This window comes from Podarcis tiliguerta (assembly GCF_965153285.1).
Source record: "Podarcis tiliguerta genome assembly, chromosome: 14".
NCBI classification, from domain to species: Eukaryota; Metazoa; Chordata; class Lepidosauria; order Squamata; family Lacertidae; genus Podarcis; species Podarcis tiliguerta.
In genome coordinates, this window is record NC_139547.1 from 25,678,333 (window position 1) to 25,706,316 (window position 27,984).

Sequence of the window (27,984 nt, forward strand, 5' to 3'; positions counted from 1 at the left end):
CCCATCAATCAAAAGTGGCTGGACATTGCTCTTCTGTCTCCTGAAGTCCACCACAAGTTCCTTTGTCTTCCTTGTATTTATGAGCAAGTTGTTAGCTCTGCACCACTCTGTCAGCCGCTCCACCTCATCTCTATAATCCATTTCACCCTCCCTTTCAGAGATGAGCCCAATCACGGTTGTGTCATCTGCAAATTTGACAACCCTATTACTAGGGTGAGTAGCGACACAATCGTACGTGTAAAGAATATAAAGGAGCGGACTGAGTACGCATCCCTGTGGTGTTCCTATGTTAGTCTTAAGCATATTAGAGGTATAAGGGCCCAACCGAACCCTCTGGGGGCGGTCTGACAAAAAGTCCAATATCCACCCACAAAGTGATAACGGAAGCCCGAGATCTTCCAGTTTAGACATCAGACGTTGTGGTAGAATGGTATTAAATGCCGAGCTAAAATCTAAAAAAAGCAGTCTGGCATAACCCCCCCGCTGCTCCAAATGTGCAAGGACGGCATGGAGGGCAATCGCCACAGCGTCCTCTGTCGATCTTTTCGTTTTATAAGCAAATTGGAATGTGTCCAGTCCCTCTGGTAGGCAGGCAATGACATAATTTCGTATTATGTTTGCTGCCCTGGGCTCCTTTGGAGGAAAGTGCTGGGTATAAATTTTTATACCCAGCACTTTCCTCCAAAGGAGCCCAGGGCAGCAAACATAATACGAAATTATGTCATTGCCTGCCTACCAGAGGGACTGGACACATTCCAATTTGCTTATAAAACGAAAAGATCGACAGAGGACGCTGTGGCTACTACTAGTAGTAGTAGTAGTATTAAAATTTATTATTATTATTACTACTACTACTACTACTAGTAGTAATAATAATAATAAGCAGCAGCACCACACAATTTAACATTGATTTAGAAATGTGCGCGCGCACACACATTCCTGTAAAAATCTAGGTTCTTTGATCCGTTATGCAACTGAGTTACAAAGTCTTCACGCTCTTCCCAGAAGCACACAAAATCTGTACTTTTCACCAGAGGCAAGAATCCAAGTTTTTCATGTCTGTTTTAAGACTCATAATGGATTAAAATCCCCTGTAGGCATAACCATCTTTTCAAACCTCTTAAATTCAAATGTGCATAAATTCACTTTATGAAACCATAGAGGTTGTTACAGTTCTACATCATATGCATTTGCTCCAGTGAGCATTCAGCCAATAATAAAAAGGGCTGAGAGAATAATGGTGAAGAAAGAAGACTCTTTCTTATTGACTCTCTTCCTTGTCTTTGCATTTGCCCAGCAGTGCTTGTGGAAGGTATTCATTATAATTTTATGTACTGCATTATAATACATTGATAAACCAAGGCACCCAAGGGGGCTAACAATTAAAAATACTGACACCAAAAGGTGGGGCTGCCTCAACTGTTCTCCCAAGCTGCTGGTAGTCTATGACACAACACGGCACAGAAATACAACAGTAAAGGGATATTCAAAAGAGAGGCAGTGCATAAAAGTTGGAATCAAAACAACCCCAAAGGAACAGAATTCAGGCAACATGACAAGTATCAATATTTGATACTTACAAGAACTAGAGTCACTCTCTTTCTTCTCTTCCTTTTGCTCACCATTCCTCTGAGCAGTGGCTTTCCCTTGTTTAGCTGCTGCTTTCGATAGCCTGTATAACAGCTCTGAATGTTCCCCTATCATAATAAAAAGGATAAAAAAATTAACAATACATTTTTTACTTTAAAAAGAATGCCAAGCAGAAAGGGAATCATGGGATGCTGTTGCAATGAAATACAATGGTACCTCGGGTTACAAGACGCTTCAGGTTACAGATTCTGTTAACCCAGAAATAGTACCTTGGGTTAAGAACTTTGCTTCAGGATGAGAACAGAAATCGTGCAGCGGCAGTCACCATTAGCTAAAGTAGTACCTCAGGTTAAGAACAGTTTCAGGTTAAAAACAGATGTCCAGAACGAATTAAGTTCTTAATCCGAGGTACCACTGTATAGAGGTGATATTGTTTGTAAAAGTGACCATTTGTTTGAATGAGGAAACTCAGCAGTAGAACATTTCCAGAAACTTGGGGGACTTTTTGGTGACTAAAGACTGTCCTCAGTTAATAGGGCTGTTCTGCTTTTAGAGACTGCCTGTATTTTTTGCATGGCACTGATTATTAGAAAGAAGACCCTTGATTCCAGTGCCTGTCTGGCTGCAGTTAGGAAGGATGTGCAAAGCTGTTTGGAAGAAAAGGGATTTTTACCCCTCTCGATTATGAAATTCAGTAAGACTAGTGCTTTTTTTTGAGGGGGGGGTGCGGACTCAAGCACTGAGTAAGACTATCTTACCAGATGAATCTAGACGACAGCCAGTAACTTAATCTCTGCCAAAATGTCAGTTTAGAATTTATGTATTCTGGACCGCTGTGACTTATACAGGGAAGAGGCATGGTTCAGTGGTTGAGGATCTACTTTGCACGCTGAAGGTCCTGGGTTTGGTCCCCTGAGCCATCTCCAAGCAGAGCTGAGAATGTTCCCTGTCTGAAACCATGGAGAGTTACTACTGGTCTGTGTGATTAGTGCTGACCTCGATGGACCAATACAGCTTCCTATATGTCTAATATTTTAAGGAGTGAGATAGCAATGCGATAAATCTTTAAATATTTGTTCCCCACAATTTTTCCAGAGAGACCCAGGATTCTGACCATTCCTGTTCCATCAGCGTCTCTTCCTCATTGTGTCATGTAGCTCATCATATTTTCAAGAGGTACACGCAGTAGAATGTGCTACATAGCTGAGGCCCTATCATTCATGTTAGTCTGGATAAGACATCCCTGGTCTTTGTGTCATCCATTACAGCAATTAAAACACTGAATAGAATATGCTGCATTAATTAAGACTGATTTTGAAAACTGGGCATTTCTACCTATTGAAAGCAGTTAAATTTGCAGAGCTACAAACCAAAAGATGCATAAAAACTCCTACCAGAAAGAACTTTGTGGATGCCATTTGCAGGTTGCTTCCTTAGAACTCTTTTAAACTGAGCGATTCCTAACACAACGTTTCTTATCTTTGTCCACAGAAAATAGCCACTTCGATTGCTTGACGGCCAAGTACTTTCCAAAACAGCCTGTAATAACAGTAAAGGAAATTATTTAAATCACACAACCTACGGATCTTGGAGTAGCACACTTTCAGTTATCCCATTCTATATTAAAGCAATCCAATGATCAACCTGTTCCAAAAATGTCATGGCCTAGGATTTTGAGACCAGGTTTCCCTGGTCTCATTCTGGGCAAGACCACCTGCACTATACACTTTAAACAGTCACAGCTTCCTCCTAAGAATTCTGGAAACCATAGTTTGTTAAGAATGCTGAGAATTATTAGGTGACCCCCACTTCCCTCATGGAGTTACCCTTTTCAAAGTTTCCTGGGAAGAGACATTTTGATTCTTAAACCACTCTGAGAACTGTGTTAAAAACAGAGAACAGATGGATAAAAAAATGTTTAGGGGTACTCTCATTGTCCTACTCATATTGAAATACTGCCCCTCAATGAGGCCAAACTTAGATTCACAAAATGTTTAGGGGTGCGCGTCCCCCTGCGTCCCCCCAGAAAAAAAGCACTGCATATACTATGGTTTGCTGAAATCAGACATTGGCCAATTGATCATTATCTTTACAAAGAATTATTTTTCCAGTACTAAAATGCAAGGCTTTCAAATAATTAACAAATATTTACCTTATTATAATAACCATATGTAATGGCATTGGGGTCAACTCCAGCTTTTTTCATTTCAAAAAGGACTCTCACTGCTAGCACAGGCTGGCCATATTGTCCACATAACTGCATCAACACCCGGTAGCATACCTGGGGAAAAAACAAGATTCTCCTTGTCAGATAAAATAATAATAATAATAATAATAATGCATTATTTATATGCCGCCCATCTGACTGGGTTGTCCCAGCCACTCTGGGCGGCTGCCAACAAAAAATAATAAAAGCACAATACAAATTCATTCTCAAGAAACTGGCCAACTTAGGGCCATCATCATATTTCAGAAAGGACATCCATTTATGTCAGGATCCCATCTAACCTAGACACTGGAGAGACCTCTTCAAAGGAAAAGACTTGAGGCCTCATAGAGAACCCTAAAAACCTGGAGGAACTTGCAGCAGTGCAGAGGTGGCCAGAAGAGATCCATATTAGGGATTCCTGGACTCCGACAAGAACCCCTCCAACCCCATTCTGAGCCTTTCCTTCATCCCCAACTCTCCCCCACCATCCCACAGGCCTTGGAAGCAAAGGTGACACCAGATTCAAGAGAAAGTTCAGAGTTGCTAGAGAAGCACCTGTTTCACTGCCAGACAGCTGTATTGTGAAGAATCTACTTGGGAGGCAAGCTGCAAGCAATAACCCAGCAGAGGTCCAGGAAGAGGAAATACTGGTGGTGACTATAAATAATATTTCTGCCCCTTTTGAACTCATCAAGTCACCAGCTCCAGAACTCCCTAGCACAGCTCCTGAATTGAAGCTCCAGTTTCCACACCAGGTACTAGATGTAGGCAATTTACCTCGTCAGGTGGATCAATCTTTTTCGAGTGCATTTTCCGCAGCACATCATAGGCCGTCCTCAAAGCCCTCACTTTGGAATGGCACACCTTGACATAGGCAGGAAGGCAGATAAACCAGAGGCCATAGCAGTGGCGCAGCAAGCACCTAGACCACATCTGAGGGATGGAGGAATACCTCTTGGCTATCTTGTGGGCCGACTTGATTTCCTGCAAAGAGACATTGAAAATATTGTGTTTTAGGTATGTTACACTTTTAAAATCCTCTTCACATCCATAGAAGGGAGATAAGCATGAGGCAGATCTTCACTTGAATTATTTCAGTAACAGCTCTGCAACTATTGACTGCTGCACACTCTTCGCTGGAGGCCACTGAATTGTGGAACAAATTCAGTTGGTCTGCGAGACTCAGTGGTTGGCTGGCAATACAAACAACAAGCAGCTTTTCACGTGGTCAGAGAGAACCTGAGGGCCAAATTAGATGATACACAAGGGATCTGTGATCACGTCTCCCAGTGTTTTCTTCTAAGCTTAAATACAGCTGCTAGGGGGAGGTGAGTGCAAATTGGATCAGGACTAAAGTGCTAGGGAAGTGGGTTTATATTTATTACTCACTTTCTTCAGAAAAGGGAACTTAAAGCCACTTATAAAAAATATCAAAAACAAGCATAAAAAGAAAAAGAAAACCAACATTAATGTATTTAAAAGAGCAAATCCAACTCAGCCCCGCTCAACTAAATGATAAGCAGAAAATTTAGACCCAAAAGCCTAGGAGAACAAGAACATTTTGGCCTGGCACCTAAAAACAGACAATGATGGTGCCAGGTGTGCCTACCTGGGGAGAGCATTCCAAAAAGTGGAGCCACCACTGATATGCCAATCAAACCATCAGTCTGTGGTTTTTTATTAAAAAAACTATGTCAGATAATTGAGCCACAGATCTTCTGCGTTTCATCAAGCCTGGCCCTCAACTCTGGTCAGGTTCTTCTATATCTTAGTCTTCAGACTGAAGACAAGCTATTATTGGCCTATGCTGGCTCAATCGCTCACCAAACTTGTGGGTTTCCTGGAAGAAGGTGTTCAGTACTATGTTTTACTTTGGCTTCTGCAGCCTGCTTATCTCCTGATGTGCAGGATTTGGTGGCCTAATTCAGCAAAGGCTATGCCTGGTTGGTGAGCTCTGACACCCTCATTAATTCCACTGTTGCTTCATTTCTAAAATCAGAAAACTGGTGTTTCTAGTTCATACCTGAGAAGACACAAGGATGACTAATACACTTAATTTGTTTGAAATGCAAACTATTATCTAGTGAAATCATTTGAGGGTGACAGCATGCCAGCATCACCGCAATAGAACATACATATTCATCTGAAATGCAACAGAACGTGGAGTGCATTAGAGGGGAAAATAAGCTCCTTAAATGGTCGCTCAAACCACGAGACAGATAGAGAGATAGATAATAGAAGTCAAGGTGTCGTTATCTGAATGTTGAACAAGAGCAGCACAGTAGAAAAATAATTACTGGGATAACTCGGTCATTACCCTTGCTGTACAACCAGCAGGTGCTCAAAAGAATTTTCATTAGTTAAAGCATGAGTTGGACATATCACTGTATTTTTACATGCCAAACAGTGCTCACAAGAACAAGAGGTAAACAAGGTTAAGTGACTTAACTATCCAAATTAGATATTAAACCTGTTTCCAGCAGGCTGCAGACACCAATAACAAAGGAGATGCCTCCCATACAAGGAAAAAGCCCGTGATTATCTGCTTCATGTCTAACTCTACAGTTCTTATTTATTTATATACTGCCATCTCGTAAAACATTGCAAGGAGTGTATAGCAATATATGCATAAAATAAAACTTTACAAACAGTACAACAACCTACAAACAGTACAGAATAATCATTAAAAGGACAGGCTAATCAAAATGTTTTTAAAGGCCAGTTTCACAGGCTAGTTTTAGATGCCTGAAACTGAAAAGAGGGGATGCCTGCTGAATCACTGTTGGAAGAGTGTTCCACAGCATGGGACTGGGGACACTAAATGCCCAGTTTCTAACAGAGGCCAGCCTTGTCCTTCCCGCCATTTTGAAAACCGACTTCTGCTCAACAGTTGGGACTTGAAAACGGTATGAGAGGGTGTCTTATTGGATGAATCCCGTGAGATGGGAAAAGAAACTCTTTTTAGAAAGCAGCCTTGAAGATTCCTTACGCAGAAAGATTGGAAATCTAAATCTAATATAAGCATTGTATGAATTTTGTTAGTTTTTATTAGATTTTTTTTTGTGGTGGTGCTTTTTGTAATTGTATTTTAAAATGTTGTAACCTGCCCTGGGCCAAGGTGACTGAAAATTATTAATGGGTTAGTCACCAGCAACTTGATGGATTAAGTCTCCCAAATACCAGAATTTTGGTTTGTTGCTAATACTGCATATAATTTAGTAGCCACCTTCCAAACTACTATCTCAATGTGATTTACAGTACACATAAAATAGATGAAAACAGTTCAAAGCAATTTAAAACAAGACTAGACAGTTAGAAAATATTAATTGATAGATTGACAAATGCTTCAAATACCATAACTGTGGTTCGCTGCTAGTAATAGTGACTAAATAAAACCAACAAGGAAGGTGAGGAGCAAAAGAAAATGGAAAAACATTGTTCAGAAGGACAGAGGAAGGTTAACTGAGAAAACGTACTATGAATAAAAAGATACAAACTGCGAAGGAAGTGTTGTTTTAAAACTGGTTTATTATGCCTAATTCTACCCACAAGCACTTCTGTGCAACAGCTGCTGTGGATAGCAGAGGGAAAGAAAAAGGAAATGTGAGATTAAATTATAGCATGGAGTCCCTAGGGAGGCTGAGATCCTCGTTACAATTCAGTAGAGGCACTCAAACTAAGTTCATATCATTGACAAGCAGAGCTTTATAGAGCACCCAAAAGCTGGAATAAATTATTCCCGTATAACACACAAATGTGCATTTCTGGATTGCCACAAGGCTGCCACTCCTTTTACTTCTTTTTCTTTTCAAAAGCCCATTGCTATGAGAATACATCCCATAACATACCCAATTTTACACAATGCCTGCACTTATTTTCATTATAGTGGTGTTGCTGGGATGTCTGCCTCTTTAACTCTTCAATGCAAACAGTTTACAAAGCACTTTAACTTGCTGTGGCGTTTGCCTCCTAGGATGGGTCAAGGAAAAGGTTAAAATGGGTGTGATGTGATTGGCCAGTGAGAATGCAACTCCCAACTGACAAACCCCAACTCCCAACCTCAACTGACTTTCAAAACCTCCCTCTCTATCTTTTACTCCCCCCTTGCATTCTCACTGGCCAATCACATCACACCCATTTTAACCCTTTCCTTGACCCATCCTAGGAGGCAAACGCCACACTTGCTCTTTAAATTTCCTGAGTTTTTCTCAAAAGCAGCTTACGAGGGAGTATGGGGAAGCTGCTGTTTAAGAGATAATCTAGTTCAAAGTCCCAAAGGGCACAAGCTTGTTACATATGTGACCCAGCTTGTTGGGTTGGGAGAGAGGAAGAGGTTGTGCATAAGAACGTAAGAAGAGCCCAGATGGAGCAGGCCAAAAGCCCATCTTGTCCTGTTCTTACAGTGGTCAACCAGACACCTCTGGGAAGCCCACAAGCCGAACCTCAGCCCAACATCAGAGTGGGTGGCTATCCCAATATGATGTTGGACTACAACTGCCATTGTCCCTAGCCAGCAGGACCAGCAGTCAGGGATGATGGGAATTGTGTTCCAGCAGCATCTGGGGACCCTGTCCCTGCCTCCCAGGGCTAATAAAGGCTGATCTATAAAAAATAATAATGTTCTTTCACATTTAATACTATACTGGAATGCATTTCTTTTAGGTAAATTATACACTGAACTATGTGCAGGTATTCAATAACTCTTGCTGCAGCCTGTTCCAAACCACATAACTTTTGTTATGTGTTTTATATTGTAATTTTATGTTGTGAACCACCCTGAGATCTATGGATGAATGGGAGTATACAAATTTAATAAATGGGAATGAATGAATTAACTGCGCTCTCTCAACTGTCCATGGCAGCCAGCAGCAATTTGCTGTAACTCGCCCCAAGTTTGAAGAGACTGTAAAAAGCACTGCAGCAAACTCCTTGGGAGAAACAGTGAAACCAGGATACACAGAACACCGAAGGGTGCCGCATGCTTACTAAGTACCTGTTTTGTTCTCCTGAACATTGGCAACGGGCTGTTGGGACTGCTGGCTTTTGAAGACAATCTGCTGTTCTGTATTGTCAGGAGTGCCTTAGGCCGCTCAAACAGATCTTGCTGCAGTACAGGAAATCCACTATAACTGAAAAAGAAGGGAGACGCCATCTTATTTTATTTACTTATGCCCCAACACCATACAGAGGGCTTTGGGCCATGATGCTGCTTTGACTACAACTGATATTTTCGTGGGCTACAGTTCTATTATAGGAGTAAAAAATTGAATAGAGAACACACAAGCTTGCTGTACTTTCTTTGTTTTTTCAAGTAAAAACCCTGACCGGGGGGGGGGGGCAGAAAGAAAAAGACATCCTTCAAGCATTTATTTACTGAGCGGAATCAGCATATAATGGTTCAGTAACTGACCATATTTGGCCCTCTGAGAATTGCTGTCCATCTTCATAATTGAGACAACTAAGAGATGAGGAGGGATGAATGGAGGGACTTACAAAGTTGCCTGGTAATGAGTCTGGGCTATGGTCATTACTCTTACTGGCTGTGGGTCTCTGGGGTGTGTGTGTCTTAGGCAGAGAAGGATCTTTCCAGTCATGTGTTGCCTGGTCCTTGGAGATAGAACCTTCTGCACACAAAGCATGTGCTCTGCCACCAAACTATGAAATTGCCGTGAAAAATGGAGTAAGTGACAGGTTAACTTGGGCCCCCTCTTCTTTGTATGACCCTTCAGTAAAACTCTTTCCTGAGCAGAGATCTATATACTCACTTAAGGCTGAGTATTTAAGTAAGGATTTTTATTTTTTTTTAGTGTGCTATTCAATTAGAGTGACAACTTCATTAGTATTGACTGCATTTATGCCATGAACATCTGAAAAGCTTATTTAGTTTCTAACGAACAAAGAAATAGCAGAAGCCCATAAAAATCAATACTGACCTGCAAACTCATTTGAAAGAGAAAATTAGATTGCGGGATTTTTTAAAAAAGGACTTTCAGGAAGACCAAAATAAACAAACAAACCCACCAACCACCAATTGGTGGTTGTCAAAATAAGCAAAGGTCTGGTGTTCAATCTGGGGAGTGGATGGTGGGTGATACACACACACACACACACACACACACACACACACACACACATATACACATACATATACACACACACACACATTCCAAAGGGTTACCTGTACTGTGATGGAACCTCTTCTCCATTGGGAAGGTGGGGGATCTCCGGGGGAGTTATGAAAACTGTGTGCTCACTCTTGTATGATTCATCCAGTTCTATAAGCCGCATGTCACCCGTCCTATCCATATCTACCTGCATAAAATAGTTTTAAAATGTATTTTATCTCAAGTACAACATATGCTAACATTTTGGAAGCAGGGTATTGTTCATACAATGGTGTGTAGAAAAAACAGTTGCCAATGATACAGTAACATTAGGGCTTTTACAATCAAGTGGAATGAAATTTTTATGAAACATTTAGATAATGTTTCCTGTGTTTTACTGCCATTATTTGCAATTCCCCCACCTTCGGTCTCCAATCTCTTTAAAAAAAGAAAAAGGAAAGAAAAAGGCTGCGTCTTGGACTTCCTTTGAAGAAATTTAGCAATTCAGTATAAAGATGAGAGCATTGTTTTCCGCATACTGCTTTCAAAGGTTTGTTGGTCTCAAGTCATATCCCTTTCATAGAATATTGTCATGCCTTGTTTATCTTGAAAGTGATTCCAGCAGTCAGCTTCTCACAAAAAGTGATAAGTGATATTTTTCAGCTGCTCATTTTATGCTATATGTAGAACAAGGAGACAGGACTAGCTTGGTTAAGCATGTTTCAGTGTGAGTGTGTGTTTATGTAATAAATACATTGGCATGACACACAATGAACATACTTAACCAAGCTAGTCCTGTTTCCTTGCTCTGCATAGCAAAACCACTGCTCCCTTTGTAAAAAGGCAATTTCCTCACAGGATCCTATGTCAGGGAAGGCTGCCTACCGCCGAGGAGTCCCCCCCCCCCCCACTTCTTGCAGCAGAATTGTCTGTAATCAGTGGCACTTGAGCTGGCCATCTTTCTAGCATATGGCAGGAAAGAAATGGCCAATTTCCATAGTTGCTGAATTTCTCTCAAGTGTGTGACATGCACTTTATGTTGCAACAATTAAGTCAAGGGTAAGGGTTAAGTCAAGGTTTTTTTTGCAAAAAAACAAAAGCCACCATCTTCAGCACATTTTGCAGTTTTCAGAAATTTTAGGGGCACATTAGTGCCAGACTGAGTGTCAGCTGTGAAGATGTCAACTATATGGACACTGACGGATTTAATAAAATCTTTGGTATCAGAGCCAATTAGATCAGTCTTTGCCAACATCGTGCTCTCCAAATGCTGCTGATCAACAACTCCCATCAGCAACAGTGGGCAGTGTGGGGCCATGAGAGCCACTCAAAATTACCTAGAGTTGCCAAATCCTATGTTAGCAGAGTGTTTGTTGTCAGACATGGTTCAATGGAGAAGTATGTCAGCCACACTTACTTTATTTACACAGTCATCAAAAAATGCAAGACTTGCATCTTTATCACTGACAAAGGAGCATTCTTCAATGAAGCGAATGAACATTTGTGTCTTGGTCATCATAGTGTAAAACTTCTGATGTGAACGGTCACGGCTTTTTAAGAACCCTATAAAGTTAAAACATTTGATGTTATAAACGTGGTTGGCAGGGAAAGCAAAGAACATATACTCCACTAAGAAAAGGAAATTAAATAAACATTCCATATGGGGTCCCCGCTACCATCGTCAGGAGCCACAAAAGTGCAAGAAACTCAAACTCTGAATGTCAAGTTGAAAAACCTCCAAAAACTAGACACTGAATGTAGCCTAAAGCTTAAGTACTTAAGCCCAGGTGAAACCATGGCAGGAATTCCAAGGGATGTTAAATGAACTGCAGGAAGATACTGAAATACTGCCTGGGCCTAAAACAGACAGGTATGCATTCACAGAGTCATAGAATTATGGGGATGGAAGGATCATCTAGTCCAACCCTCTACAATGCAGGAATCACAGCTAAAGAATCTGTGACAGAAGGCCATCCAACCTGTTTAAACACCTGCAATTCAACTAAGTGTTACTTTCAATGGGTCTACTCTGAGTAAAACTTAGTTGGATGCAATCCCTTTACAGCTTTCCCCTTGCCAGTCATTTAAAACCAAGCTACAAACTGGAGGAAACTGTTCCTTTACCTTGCAGCTCAAATAGGGAACTTGCATCTGTTGCTGTTTCAGAAGGTGCTTGGGTAATGGGTCTTAGATATGACCTGTAACCTTTTAGGATAGAGGCCATGAAACAGAGGAACGCCTCCTGGATTTCCACATCTAACAGATGCAGCTTCTCCCCTGAATGGAAATCATAGTCATTCATAGCCAGCTCCATCAGTGCGTCATCTCTTGGTCTTTGCTGCACTGTGAATAAAAGGACAAAATATGAAAACGTTCCCAGTATTGAGTTAGCATTTCCTTTCTGCTCCACAGGGCTTACTTCATTATCCCACCTTGCTAAGTTACTTATGCTACTTATAAGTGGCAAGCATTGCATGTCTCTTTCTGTCAAGATGTTTCAAGACCAATAAACTTATTTGCATCCTCAATGTGTTATTCAGAAGCGCGTAGCATACAGTCACAAATGGAGGCAAGTGTAATTTTGCTTCAAGCACTGAGACACCAAAGAATGCATATCCTACCATCCCCAATGACTACCAAACACTTATATTGGCTGTCTGACCAGCCTCTCTGTGACATGAGAACAGCTGCCAAGCTAACATGGCCCACCCTGACATCAGAGCACATCAACCAATGGTACTAAGAGAGGCTGGGAAAGCAGAAGGGAGAGACACAGAGGAAGCAAGCATAAGGTAGGGAATGCAGAGCAACCAGGAGGGAGGTTTGGCAATACTAATATCCCATCTTACTGGTGACCTCATCACTAGTTCCCTAGATCCGGTTTAAATAGTGGGATACAGCTATGGCAGAGAAGGATGCAAATCACTAGTCTCCAAGATAGACAAAAGACTCAGACGAGCACATTTACTTTTTGCAGAAAAGGCGTCGCTATGGAAACTATGACAGAATTAGTCTGGGTGAAAACACAGTGATATGCACATAGAAAAAGACAATTTATGTAAGCTTTTGAAATGCATACATCAGTTAGTGATATAGCTTAAGCCCCCGGGGTGAAATCTGCCAAGGACTGCTCCTGTGTGACTCCTGGTTATTTCAGTGGAATTTGCATGTGGCTCTTGATGCACACTTATATCACCTCAGTGGAATAATAAAGGGCTCAAGAGAAATAACATTTTTAATAAAGGAAACCACTGTAGATACCTCTGCTCTGAGCAAGAGTCTAACAGATCTTATGAATTTATCTATTATATCAATATGTTATAGTTCCTCCCAAACAACAAAAGCTGGGTACATGGTTCTCCCCTCCCCCAATTTTATCACCACATTTTCCCTGTGAGGTAGGTCAGGCTGACAGATATCAACCGGCCCAAGGTCACCCAGGCTGAATAGGGATTTCAAATGTGGTCCCTCTGGTACTAGTCCAGCACTTTGACCAGTACACCATACTGGCTTTCTAAATGCATTTATTCATGTTTATCAATAAATATGAAACAAAAATAAAATATAAAGCAGCAAAAATGTTCATTGCAGCAGAGGTAGTATAAAACAGAATGTATTTAAAGTACAATTTAAATGCCTGGGTAAATAAAAAGGTGTCAGGCACATGACATTTTTAATCTTGGAAAATAATTTTTATTTGATTTTCAAAGCTGGACATTTTAACAAGCCCAGCTTTTCAAATACATAACATTTATGCAACCTATTAAAACAGTAATTCACAGAAGTTCCAGAAAGGTAGCCGTGTTTGTTGTTTGTGCTGCAACAGACTTTCATGGGACTTTAAAGACTAACAGATTTATTATGGCATAATGATTTGTTTAGCATTTAAGATGCCACAAGTCTCTTAGTCTAATTTTGTCAAAAATTATTACAAAATTTCAAAATAATGAAAAACCTTGTCTGGGTTCCTCTAGGCAAGGATGGCTGGCTGAGAGCTAAACTGAGCTACAGTCCTTTCCCAAATCACTATCTGTTCCATCTGTATAGAATAAGGAACACCATATGTTTCTCCCCTCTTCAAAGACAGCTTTTTCACTGGATTCCCTGAAGTCCACTCCTGCTAAGTAGCACAACAGCTTAACCATCTTAAAGCATGAACAACTACAACAAGCCACTGCATATGCCAATCTCTGTGTCATTTTCCCCACTTACATTCTGCTAGCTGCTGATACAAGTTATTTAGAGTGTTCATCAGATTTTTACAGGGTTTCTTTGGCAAGATCTTCCATGCAATATTTCTTTTATCTCCTGGTCTGGAAATAAAAACAGAGGTATTATGCAAAACATGGTATTTTGAAAATACAAAGCAACAGCTAAAAAGTGTACACATAAATGGTTATCTAGGTATGGAAATCTTTATTTATAGATGACAGTGTATTTTTAAATATGCTTGTGAAAAGATGACATCTGGCAAAGTGTCCTTCACTGCACTCGGATTATTCAAGCTTTTGCTCTCCTCTGTTGCTGTTGGAAACCTTGCAAGCATGATTTCCCTCCCCCTCACTTCTTTCTGTGGGAAGCACCCAACATGCTGTTTGTTTCTATTAATATTTTAAATCTTATCTGGTCCTCTGCTTCCATACTAATTGATTCAGCTTCTCATCTCTCAATTCCCAGCCTTGTTGCCTCGGCTGATGGTTTCCTTTCAGTATTTCCTTGAAGCATGTGAGAGTCCTAAATATCTGATACCCTGACACCTGTATGGCACACTCATACAGTTTACTAACATTTTGGTTTGGACACGAGTAAAGTCAAAAACCACTCCTGCTCTCCTTTCTACAGCTGCAATTGCAACACCCTAAAAAAAGCTCAACAACTCTGGGGTAAAATCATCATAAAAACAACAACTTCAATCCTATTCAATCCTAAAAAAAGGTTAACAACTTTGGTCGGCCCTCACAGCCCTTCACTTCATCAAATCTGGCCCTCTTTGAAAAAAGTTTGGACACTACTACAGCATAATGACTAGGGTGTGCCTCAGGCTGGCTGTGTGGCCAGAATGGCTGGCTGTGAATGAGCTGGGTTGCCTTTCTCCTAGCCCCACAATTTGGCCAATCACAGTGGCTAAGAAGAGGGCAGCTCATGTGGGTGGTGAACTGGAGTAGGAACAGCCCTACTCCTGCCTAATATAGGCGAGAGGAGCCCAAAAAGCAGCTTAGTTTGATACTTCTTTATGCAACTGCTGTGGCTATCTAGCTGTACCTGGTTTATAGTAATGCTCTGCCTGGTCTCATTAGGGTTTCTTGCAATACAGCTACATAAATTTTGCCATGAACTTAAGATGACAGGGCCAGGAAGTAACTGAACTTCCCTCCCAGACTGATCAGGCAGGGGGCAAGAGTTCACTTTTCTCCCAGCAAAGGTTTGCAAGCAGTTGCTTTTGGCACTGATGGTGGATTAATGTCACAACTGGTCCAGCGATAAGGAAAGGCAGGCTCCCCACAAACCCTTCTGGGGAGGCCATAAAAGGAACTCAAGAAATGGCACAACAACCAATCCACTGCAATTACCAGTTGCCAGCCATATCCCCGCACTGTGGGGACTTTGGGCTTGATCCAGATCATCATCTGCAGTTAACATGAGAATCTAAAAATTTGCTTGCAGGACCAGGCGGTGAGTCCAGCATTCTGTTCTCAGAATGGCCACTCTTTCCCCTCAGGATTACCCAGCAGTAAGGTGGGTGGAGAATATGGACTGTCGGCAACAACTGTCTTGTCCATCTCTTCTCTGCTAAATAATGGGAAAGTTGTGGCCTGCTCTATATCCAACTCTTGGTGTGCATTTCAGTGATTCTTCACCCAACAAAAGTTCTCAAGATCCTTTAAGGCAACAGTCAGGGGAGTCAGGGGAGCCAGTGGCACTTCAAATTTTGTTGGACTCCAGCTCCCATAAGCCCCAGTCAACATGGTCAATGGCCAAAGACATTGGGACCTGGGTTCCAACAACATTTGGAAGCCCGCTAATTCCTCACCTGTACTTTAAGGGAAATCAGTTATATAAGGCTTATAGTGGTACCTTGGTTCTCAAATGCCTTGGTACTCATTTGGAACCATAAACCCGGAAGTAAATGTTCTGGTTTGTGAACTTTTTTTGGAAGCCAAATCTGCTTCATTTTGAGCGCGACACTTCTGTTTTGAGTGTTACGCTGAGGTCTGTCTGTTTTTGCTATTTATTTTGCGTTTTTGTTTTTGCAGTTTGTTTGTTATTTTTGTGGAACCCAGTTCAGCTACTGATTGATTGTGTGACTGCAGTACATTGTTTACTGCTTTCATTTTGGATCAATGGTCTCGTTAGATAGTAAAAATCATGTTAAATTGCTGTTTTAGGGGTTGTTTTTAAAAGTGTGGAACAGATTAATCCATTTTGCATTACTGTCTATGGGAAAGCATGCTTTAGTTTTGGAACACTTTGGTTTTGGAATGGACTTCCGGAATGGATTAAATCTGAGAACCAAGGTACCCACTGTATATGACATTCGCTTTTGACAAAGGATGCAGAAATGCTCGCTTAATTCCATGTCCTTGATTAAAGATGGTACAAGTTCCCCCTTCCCAAGTCATCAGTGAGATTACCAAGATTAACCATGTTTATATACTCCAAGAGAATTGCAAGTTGAGAGCAGTTAAATTAGTAACAACACTGGAACATGCCCATGAAATCTGTTTCCTTTATTTTACAAACACATTTCCTCTGTACTCTTCCCCGCTAAGGAAGACTGCAAAGTCTAGACCACCAAGAACTGCAGCAAACTAATCTCAGTTCTGCTTTCAGACTGTGTGGTCTTTAAGAAGCACCCTTTGTTCACATGAGCTTTAAGTATTGTTTTTAGGAAAGCTAACTGCTTTCCACAGTACTATGAGGATTACTAAGACTATTTGCAAATTACTTAGAATGTGTTTCATGTTCTGGCAAAGTCAAAGTGCTGAGGTACCCAATTTGTCTGTGTGATCTACTAACACATGATTTCTACAGCAAGGAGTTATGAGAAGAAAAACTTAGGGTGACAAGGTTAGTCTGCACTTGCAGACTTATTCCTTCATAACTGTAGCACCAGTGTAGCTGGTATAGTGGTAAAACAGGTGAATCAACAGCTGGAATGTGTGGAGTTCAATACATGGCTTTATACTCCCAGCCTCAGTCCCAATATGAAGGTATTACTGTACTGGTTTACATTACTGGGCTATTGTAAGGGTCCCTGAGACATGTAGACACTTGAAATGCACTATATACATGCTAGGTAACCGTAACCATTAAGTGTGACTTGTATGGCTCAATGAGCCATCATAAATTTAATGCCATAGATCATCACCTCTGACACAATGATTTTCAGAGGAATCAGATCACAAGTTCAGCTGCAAGTCATCCGGTGCTGTGTAATCAAGTGAATGGACTTGCAGTTTTTGGTTAAGCAGAACTAGATGAGGTAGGAAACAAGAATTCACCACTGTGCCTTCTGCTGAACTATTACAAAATCATACAGAAAAGTTCTCAATGCTTACTGTGAAATGGTGTTTGTATCTAGGTCAACGCAGCTAACATCTGGTGGAGGGTCATAGAGATCAAAGTATCTTGAGTCAATTCCTACTATGAATGGACACGGCGCACTCAAAACATCTGCCAGGGCTAGAGGGCAGAGAGGAATGTACGGGCAGGGCCAGTGGAAAGGAAATATCATCTTTAAAAAAGAGAAAAGAATGTATGCATTGTATATAAGTAAACAGATGTGCTTCAAGTTAAGACAACAATCACAGACCATTTTCCCCATATGAAGCACTTTCACCATGAACATTCCCTTCAGATTTCAATTAATGTCAGTGCAATGTTGTAGGGAAAATGCAGCAACTCCTGTACTTTAAAATGCTCACTACTAGGAGACAGACAAAGGGACAATCCTCCAGGCAGTGATGGCTGGGGTACATTGGGATGGGTAGGGTGGAAAGCAGGGAGCCCAAACAGTAGGTGGAGCCCAGAGCCAATGATAGGCAGCCAACTAACTAACTCTCGTGCCATCCCCAACCTCTTCACTGATGAGTTGTACAAAGGCAACACTGAGACTAAGTAGGAGGAATGCTGACAGTCAGTGCCACCCTCTTACTTACTTTCTTATGTATAAGGAGGGGAGAGGGGTACAGGAATAGACGAAGCAGTCTTATACTGAATCAGACCAATGGGTCTGCCTAGCTCTGCACTGTCTAAATTGACAGGCAGCAGCTCCCCAGGGCCCTTCCCCCACTGCAGTGTACAAAACATTTACAGATGTGACACAAATCACTGCACACTGAGGTTAGAAGGGCTGTGCCCCATTCGCCCTAATGGACCACTGCCTTCAGGGAGCTTTCCTGTGCAAGCCCTGTGGAAATGAATGGGAGAGGACTCTGATTTACTTCAATGGAACTTGTACAGAATAACTTCCTGAAGGACTGTGCCCAAGGATTGTTACAACAATCTAAAACTGGGTGAGAAGCAAGCAACGGGACACAGAGATGAAGATGGCAAACACTTGCAGCAGCCCATCTGCATAAACATCATTGGAAGGTTAAAAAAAAAACCCACCACCACCACGACAAAGAGCTAAATATTTAACACATGACCCCCAGCACGGAGCAGAGGCCAGGACCCAAAGGATGACAAAGCCTTATGCATGGGGCTTGTGCTAGCTCAGAGGAATTTTTGACTTTATTTCTTTGAACAATTGACCTTCATGCTGTGTGATAAACAGCGTTTGAAACACCCCCTCGGTTTGACATGCAGCTGGTGTTCAAGCAAAAACAGTCTAAAGCCCCTGGGTCCACAGAACCATTTCTATGCAGCTGTGGATCCTGGTCATTGTGGCAAAGATAAAAGATACAGTACATACCAGTTCATTTTACACTTGAGCAAATAGGGAATGTTACTAATAAATACCAGGGAAAGTATTAAGTTCCTAGGACCAGGACACCCTATAGCCATTTAACTGGATAAAAACAAATGCTACTTACAGAGACAAGTGCTTCTGTTACACTGGTAAGGACTGACGGTCGTAAAGAATGGATAAGGATTTTATGCTCCGTCACCGCAAATACAAGGAGTGTTACTGCATTCTCTGGTCCAAGGTTCTGCAGAAGAGCAGAAAACTTGCCACCACTGTCAGACAAAGACAATAAAATGGACTGATAAATATTATTTATTGATTACAATGCTACCCTTCCTCCTAGGTGCTATTTCGTCTTTACAACAACGCAATACGCCAGCACCATTTTACTAGTGCAAGGTCCTCCACTATTCAGCCCTACTCAGCAAGGATTTAAATCCAAGACCCTGTGGTTTAAGTCCAACAGCCTAACCAAAGGATGGTCAACATGGCGAATTTCCAAATGCTGTGGATTACAGCTGCGGATTACAGCTCGCACCCCCCTGTCCGCTAACAATGCTGAATGGGGTTGATGGGAGCTGTAGTTCAAATCATCAGGAAGGTTGGTTACTTTGGCCCTAATCACAAAACCACAGTGGCTATTAAATAATTATTGCAAGTAATGTAAGAATAACACAGAGCTGAAAATACAGAAAAGCAGACGTTTTGGATTTGGCACTGCCACAAGTCTTCCTTTCTTCTCTTTTTAAGTAAATACATGCATTGTAGTACAGTACACAACAGGAGAAAGTTATTGTGATGAACTGAAGGGCAGCAGAAACAAGATGGGACAAGCTGTTTATAGTTCCTAGTGAATTAGTTCTCACTAAATTATTGAAAAAAAGTGTTTCAAAAACTTTCAGTGTTTTTCAGGAAAATGTTAAAGAAACAAGGGAAGAAACTCATTTCTATTACTCCAAATATTTATAGTCTTCTTGTCTCACAATCAGTAATTTTTCAGTCAACCCCTCTTCCCATCCTTCAGATAATGCATTACTTTTAAAATGTTATTTTTACTTGCCTCAGTGGTAGAGGTGATGATATGGGCTGACTAAGAATCAGACTGTCATGAGGCGACAGCTATAAAAACATAACATAAAGGTAGATTTTTATATTTACATGATATTTTAGACATCAGATAATACATTACTAAAGAAAAGTTTAAGAAAAGAAGCAATTTCAGATCACTGTCTGGTAACAGTATTGTGGTGATCACATAAGTATACACAGGAAATAGTCATTAGTTCATAGAAGGGATCCCTACTATTTATTTCATTTACACAAAAATTAAAGACTTCACCATATATTTGAAAAACACTGTTGACAGGTCTAGCAGTCTTAACTACGTACTATTTTAGTAAACATTAATTACCCTCGCAGAATTAATACTGTTGTCCCATCCATAGCAAGCTGGTTTTAAAGTATGCATACGCTCAATGTTAATATTTTTAAGTAAGCTTCAAATGAAAAAGAGGTTATGGCTCAACTTCAAAGTCTCAAGCAGTTTAACCTAGCACTAGTCTGTTTACTTGCAAGCTAGCTAAATTATTTAATATAAGTATCATCTTCCCAAAGATTTCTTCAAAAACACACTTGAGGAAGTCCACAAATTATCAGAATTATAAGACAGAAAAACTTCTCCTTTTAAGAGAAGGGTAAAGAGTTCACATATACACTCATGCACTGAGTGGCAAACAAATAGCAAATTAACTTTCAGACTCTGTAAACAATAAATGCATTCTATAGCCTTACATACTGTGCTCGCTTGCAAGTTTGCTTCTGTGTAAATCCACTTTCTCTTGTCAGGTATAAAATAGCATAGAATCAAGCAGCAGCTTTAGTTGGTGGTGGTGAGGCTTTAATGGAGGAAATACTCAGTGGAGAAGATTTACATTCTTCCCACAATGCTGCAGTTTTTAACTGCCCCCACCCTGGCTGGTATGAACACTTTGAAAAACTGCAGACCACACCAACTTCGTACATTGCATCAAGTATGGCCTATTGAAACCTCTTAAATTTTGGAGCACACAATAGATTTTTTTAAAATTGTGAATAACATTGTTTACTGAGTATTCCAAAACATACATACAAATACAACAAGGGTAGTTCTCTTAAACCAACAACAACAACAAATAAACATACAACTTGGCACATGTCCAACAAAATTCAATCTATATAGAAACCTCACATTTGTTCCACCTGACCCCAAATGAAATACAGTACCAGGATCAAGACCAAAGATACTGTGGTGGCAGATCTGTATAATCAATTTTATAGCCACAAGAGCAGCTGTATATTTAAGGAAGCAGACTTTTACAGTGTTCATGCTTTATAATGGTAAAACACTGTAAAAGTCTGCTTCCTTAAATATATAGCTGCTCTTGTGGCTATAAATCACGGGGTTGGCACTTTGAAAAAGATCTCTACACATGAAAATACAACACTGTGTCCCTTAACCAGGATTTTGACTGGTATCGAAGAAAAGGGTGCAGGACCTCCAGATCTTAACACACAAGAAACAGCCCTCAGAAGTTTAGGTTATTTGGTACAGAAAGGGCAGTAATATCACAGCTGCACGCAGGTGGGTGCTTGAGTTTAGAATTTTCTCAACTTTTACCTTGACAGCAAAGATGGGGAAGCTGTGGCCCTCCAACCATTGTGGAACTCCAAACCCCATCAGACCCAGCCAGCACGGTCAGTGGTCAGAGATAATAACAACAACAACAATTTATTATTTATACCCCGCCTATCTGGCTGGGTTTCCCTAGCCACTGATGGGAGCTGAAGTCCAACAACAGTTGGGGGGCCACAGGTTCCCCATCTCTGCTCTACAACTACTATGTAATAAAAAGATGCCAGCACTATGTGCTGGCTTATCTATTTTTATTATTATTAGAATTTATACTCTGCCTTTCCGCACAAGAAATCTAGGGTGGCTAGCAATGATAACATATGAATGTGCAGTATTATCAACAATAAGACTTATATACAAATACAAAAAAGCAAATATCAAAATACATATATATGGGTCACACATATCTCTTAAACATTAAAGGCTGCAACAACCAACAATGAATTGCGTATCTGAATGAGCCATCACAGATCAAACAGCAAAAATGGAGCTTTCATCTCAGAGAATCATAGAATTGTAGAGTTGGAAGGAAACCCAAGGGTCATCTAGTCCAACTCCCTGCAATGCAGGAATCCTGCCCACAGCCGTCCCTGGATGAGCTCGAACCACCGACCTTAACAGCAAGACGCACTGACCCATTGTGTCACTGGCACATTGCTTTTCAACTGAATGAGTTTACACAATCACCTACAAAACCTTCATGTAATCTAGTGATGCATATACATGCATGAACCTGCTGAAACTAGAACAACATGTGGACAGTAAAGGGCAAATTTACACTTGCCTGGACTAAAATTCTTGGCCTCTGAGGGGATGGAAAAGGAACTTTGTGCATAAAGTGAGAAATATGCCTGTGAAAGAAGAAATAATTATTTCAGTTTAATAAATTTAATCCGTTTACGGAATACAGGATGCCAGTGTACATACAGCATACAAAAAACATTAAAACATTTTTTAGCAGATAGGCTCTATTCAATTGTGTTTGTTTAAATCAGTGCAGAGTTTTCCATAATGACCTGTGTGTTCCATGGAGGCACAAGGAATAGGGGCAAGCTATGGGGAACAATTTAGCAACCTGCTGGGAACAGAAGTGGCCCTGCTAGCTTTCCAGCAGGTAGGTCACTACTGATTACCAGGAGAGAAGAGGTGGCAGAGAGGTTGGCGGGGTGCAATGCACCACCAGGCAGCACCAAATTGGATCTGCTGGTGCATTTGCACTGTACTGACCTCACCACTGCCTTGCTCACCCATTTCCCAATAAGCAACAATGACCTACCTGCTGAGAAACAAGCACAGTGACTCTGCCCCCCTCAGGAAGCTTCTTGTTGGGAGTATGTCCTTATTCCAAGTTTGTTCCTATATCATCAAACCATGATTTGGCATTATATCTAAATCAACCCATAGTTAAGATTACTTAAAACAGGTTTAGTGCAATGTCTGACTCAAGCTAGCAATGAGAGGCAGGGAGCCCAGCTGGCTGCTGGCTAGGCAGAATGCACTCTCAGCTGTGACCAGTGGCCAGCCTCAGTTAATAGAATTGTTATACAATAGCACTGATGTGAAATGGACAAAATATCCTACAGAACTTACTTCTCAATGGGCAGGACATGTGGACCAGAGATGGAATAACGATATAGAAAAGTAAGAAATTTCTTGAAAGCATCGAAGAATGGCCAGTGAGAAAGAAGGCAGATGCATTTATTCGTCTGGACTGTTTTAGAGCTAGCAGACTTCCCTTCAGGAGTAGCCACTAAACCCAACTGAGATTTCTGCTTTTCTGTGAGATTCTCTTCAGAATAAGTTTCATAGAACTGTATCGCAGCACCATAAACCTGCAAACAACAAAATATGTGATTTAATGAACATGCTTGTTCTCCATGCGTTTGCTTCAGACCAAAGGCAAATGACTCCAGAATATGTACATTTCTCAAATAGCTTTACTTTAATGTACTGTACTTCTTGAAATATTATGAAAACAATTTAAGCAACTCAGAGAACTAAAAATGTAAGTAAAGGTGCAATAAAAAGTTGTTTTGTGCATGCATGCAGCACTATAAGCAGTTTAAGGTTAATGAACAACTTCTTAAAATGTATGTCTCAATAGCTGGGTTGCAATGTGTTCCTGGGCAGGTGGCATAATGAGGGGCAATTAATGCCACATCAGATATGGCACTTAAGGTCTAGTGGCCATTATAATTTCTCCCAATGCCTCCAAAGTATTTTGCTGAGGGGCATTATGGGAGATGCAAATCTTGTCTCCATCCACCCAACACAGCAGTGTTGCCAGGTAAGCCCATCCTATTCTACCAAGAGAGGAGAGGACCTCCCAAGGTCTCTTTGCCTGGGGCTCCTCTGTCCTGGAGCTGACCCTGCTCTATTCGATCCCACCTCCCCATCACAGAAGTACAGCTTCCAGTTCTCCTCATGGAGAAGGAATGATGACCAAATCAGTTTAAGTCTAGCATTAATCATCATGTGAAGTTATTGCAGGAAGAATTTTCAAGCTTTCAAACATTTTCTGATGAATTCCTCAGACTCAGAAAAATGAAAGAACAACAAAATAAAATAAAAGAACAAGCTGTACTTGAAAATTATACTTCTTGACAAACTTATCCTTACCTTTTCAGCTGAAGCTCCAGTTAGTACAAATGTAGAAAACACTGGGAGGGGATACTTGCTATTAGAAGGCCAACATTCAATTGTTGCCCCCATTGGGAGGCAAAAAAGAGGTACTGATTCCGGTAAGGGAAATGAATCGTAGTCGTCTTCTGGATATCTGCATATTAGACCTGGAGAAACAATTTTTTATATTACTGAGAGACCTGAACTCCACTGAGCATACTAGAAAAACCATTCCTTATGTAACACACCGAACTATTAAGAAGCATGCTAAGAGTTTATTTCCCCAACTTCTATGCTTCCCTGCACAACAAATGCAATCCTTTGCATACCTACTCACAAACAAGTCTGAATTAAACAGGTCTTACTTCCAGCTAAGGGCACAATCCTACACACATTTACTTGGGAATAAGACCATTTAATTCTATGGTATTTACTTCCAAGTCACATGAGATCCAGTTTAACCATACTCCTGAAAAATTATGAAGGCCAACACCACAAAATTAAAGAAAAACTACACGTATCAGTCTAATAAGGAATTAAGCTCTCAATTGAACATTAGCACTATATTGAGCATTCCAAAAATATACAAAAAAATATTTAAAACCCTTCATCTTTTAAATCAAGCAACACAGCAGAAATTTAAATTGCCCCAATTAGAGCAAATAAGGAAAATTCAAAGCTCAAGATTGTCAAACTGCCATCTATCAAGATTCAAAGCTCAAGATTCAAAGCTCTTATATCGTCAAACTGCCATCTATCCACTGTTGATATCTTTCAATACAAAATTTTGCTTGAGGTAATTTCAATATACCTCATTTATTTCTGACCTTATTGACAAATTAAGGAATATCGTCCTTAGCCATCATCAAATGATCCAGTGAGAATGTAAAATAAACACTTCATTCAGGAAAGCTTTGGGCTGTGGAGTGCAATCCAGTTTTTAATGATGTTGCTTGATTCGTATTTGGAATTTTTTTGTGTCTTTTAGGACTACAGTTTCACTGTTTCTTGTTTTGACATGTATAATTTCTGCATCATCACCATCCCTTCTAATACCAAACTTGGGTGGTCCAATGCCTATCCATTTGAAAGGAAAACATGGCTGCTAAATAAATAAATGAAGATAATAGCTTCTTCATGCTCCCAAGAATATTAGTTTATAAAAGAAAAATACTTTAAAAACAGCAACAAACAGCTGGATGGGGGCCAACACACAGTGGCTTCCAAGACTTATAAAACGTAGAGGATAGTTGAGACACAGAAGGTTGCAAGTCTGTTAGGTGGGTGGGGAGGGAAAGGAATATAAATAGAGGGAATTTGCCAAATAGCTTATAGCATGGGTAGGCAAACTAAGGCCCGGGAGCCAGATCCGGCCCAACTGCCTACTAAATCTGGCCCGCGGACGGTCCAGCAATCAGCATATTTTTACATGAGTAGAATGTGTCCTTTTATTTAAAATGCACCTCTGGGTTATTTGTGGGGCCTGCCTGGTGTTTTTACATGAGTAGAATAAAATGCATCTCTGGGTTATTTGTGGGGCATAGGAATTTGTTCATTCCCCCCCCCCAAAAAAAAATTATAGTCCAGCCCCCCACAAGGTCTGAGGGACAGTGGACCAGCCCTCTGCTGAAAATGTTTGCTGTCCCCTGGCTTGTAGCATCCTTGGCTCGGAGTAAAGCAGGTGGGGTGGCAGGTGCGTATCACAAGGTTACAAAGGAGGCAGGAAAAAACGGAAACATTTTCTTTTGGTATATAGCATTAATACTGTCAGGACTGGTCGTTGTCCTCTTCACACAAATGCTTCTTGTTCTTTTATAACTTTTTACTGCGTATTAACAAAACAATCTTATAAACGGTTCTTAACTATTCTTCCTCAGAGTCACTTCTTTCAGATACCTTCTGAGCTCTGCTTCTCCGTGACCAGCCACTCTCAAAATGGCGAGTGCGCCCTTCCCTTCGCTTTCCCGCTCTTTTTTCTAACCTCCTGGCTAGAGCTGGCTTGTATCTCCCCTCCTCCGAATCTGAGCTAGAACTGAACCCTTGCCGGGGGGGCCACTAGGTGGCGCGTTGGAAGATGGCTGACTATAACATCTCTCTGACCCATACGAGGTATTAAGGGGCTGCTATGGGAAGTAGGCAGCCTTCCCCCCCCCCAAGGGTATGGGGGGGTCTGCCTCTGCCAGCGGTGTTTACAATGCACCCCCTGATTTGAGAGATGGGGGTGCGGAACACTTGGCACAAGCCCTCGGTGGAGTCAGATCTTCCCGACGCCGATTCCAATCAGCGCGTGCTGGTTGCCTCAGCTTGGAATTATAATTGGAACTAATTGGAGAATAATAGATTTGGAAAAAGCTGAGGCACATATATCAAGTGAAACTCGAAGATAAGGACTGCTGACTAATGGACCTCTGTGACCGGGAGTGACGGATGGATAAGTAAATCTTTTGCTGAATTACTACCAAGAGAATGTATGGCTGGAATGAAGGGGGGGTGGAGGGAAAAACTTTTCCGATTTCCCTTGCATGATGTGATAATAATACCCTCCACCCCAGGAAGAAATAAGATCGTCACGCTCTAACAATACATAAACAGAACTTTAAGATTTGTGTGGGAGGAAATACAATACAACAAGAGAAGATCAAACGGTGAGAAGGAGGAATTTTTATGACGCAGTTAAAAAGAAATGGCGTCTCGCCAAGACAGGCTGGCCGGAGAAAAAGATGAGGGGGAGGAGTATCAGGACGGTGTGAATGCTGGAATGCAAGTTTGACCTGACAGAGCCCCCTAATTAATTTATTTGATTTACCGGCCAGCCTGGGAATAATAATGGACAGACCGAAGATTAATTTTGTTTATGGAAGTATCTAACAGAGGCTGTTCCTGAACAATATGAATTTGGAAGACTACAAAACCCACACAGTGACACCAAATCTTTTAATCTGTTTGTGAAAATCATCAGAGATCCCAAAGAAAGGAATAAATGATAACAACAAGAAGAGAAAGAAGGTAATAAACGTCTATCCGAATCGAATTGGATGGAACTGTCGAACAAAAGCAGCAAATAAGTGATGTCTGGAGTCATCTGGAATTTGGACTCGTGCGGAGCTTGATATATGGGTACCCCCCCAAAAAAAATTTAAAATTTGGCTGTATAATCTGGAATTAATGTGATTTGAACAATGTGATATGATTGGCCTGTTAATAAAAATTATTTCAAAAAAAAATAGAACTGAACCCTTGCCTTTCCTGTGAACAGCCGGTCCCTCCCTTTTGTTCCTGTTGCTCCCTTCTATTAGATTCACTGCTCTCCTTCCACCTTTGGGGAATGCTTTCTCCCTCTGAGAAACTGGAAACTTCTAACTCTTCCCTGACAAATACTCTCATGTTTGGGGCTGGCTGGCAGTCCCAGGACTATGTCCTTTAGCACTACATAACGCAATAGGAGAAGCAGGGTTGACCCAATAAGTTTTGCTGCCTGAGGCAAAAAACACAATGATGCCCCTTCCCCCATTCTATGTACCAACCAGGCCAGCAGCTGAATATTACTTCAAACACAAAGCATCCTCCACCACATCTGAGGCCAGCAGGCTAGCTTAGGGAGTATGGGGCTGGCTGTGGGGTGTCCAAAGCTCAATCCTCCAACATGTTGCCACATTCCCTGTCCCTACCAACATCTGCCACCTGAGGTGGCTGTTGAACTCTGCCCTATGAACAAACACAAATCCCTGTGTTGCAGCTACACTATCCAGTGATCATTGATCCACTAGCATGATTCCCCACTAGTATGAATATTTCATTATTCGCTGATGAAGACTTTATTCTGAAACAGTTGAACTATTCTTGATATACTGTCCTTTTGAGACTTCAGAGACGTCTT

General features: G+C 41.1%; 1 protein-coding gene across 3 annotated transcripts in view; it reads right to left on the bottom strand.

Annotated features, from left to right (window-relative positions):
- DENND4A (DENN domain containing 4A) overlaps nucleotides 1-27,984 on the bottom strand; it is a 64,943-nt gene that overhangs the window by 21,969 nt on the left and 14,990 nt on the right. For all 3 annotated transcript variants that reach the window (XM_083411774.1, XM_083411773.1, XM_083411775.1), the window contains exons 5-19: nucleotides 24,105-24,274; nucleotides 23,076-23,317; nucleotides 22,270-22,336; nucleotides 19,875-19,933; nucleotides 18,942-19,086; nucleotides 17,463-17,638; nucleotides 14,116-14,216; nucleotides 12,028-12,246; nucleotides 11,321-11,466; nucleotides 9,978-10,111; nucleotides 8,793-8,928; nucleotides 4,577-4,783; nucleotides 3,743-3,871; nucleotides 2,985-3,129; nucleotides 1,581-1,697 (exon numbers count right to left, since the gene is read on the bottom strand). In XM_083411774.1, the coding sequence (XP_083267900.1) occupies nucleotides 1,581-1,697; nucleotides 2,985-3,129; nucleotides 3,743-3,871; nucleotides 4,577-4,783; nucleotides 8,793-8,928; nucleotides 9,978-10,111; nucleotides 11,321-11,466; nucleotides 12,028-12,246; nucleotides 14,116-14,216; nucleotides 17,463-17,638; nucleotides 18,942-19,086; nucleotides 19,875-19,933; nucleotides 22,270-22,336; nucleotides 23,076-23,317; nucleotides 24,105-24,274 (2,193 nt within the window). The remainder of the gene's footprint in view (nucleotides 1-1,580; nucleotides 1,698-2,984; nucleotides 3,130-3,742; nucleotides 3,872-4,576; nucleotides 4,784-8,792; nucleotides 8,929-9,977; nucleotides 10,112-11,320; nucleotides 11,467-12,027; nucleotides 12,247-14,115; nucleotides 14,217-17,462; nucleotides 17,639-18,941; nucleotides 19,087-19,874; nucleotides 19,934-22,269; nucleotides 22,337-23,075; nucleotides 23,318-24,104; nucleotides 24,275-27,984) is intronic.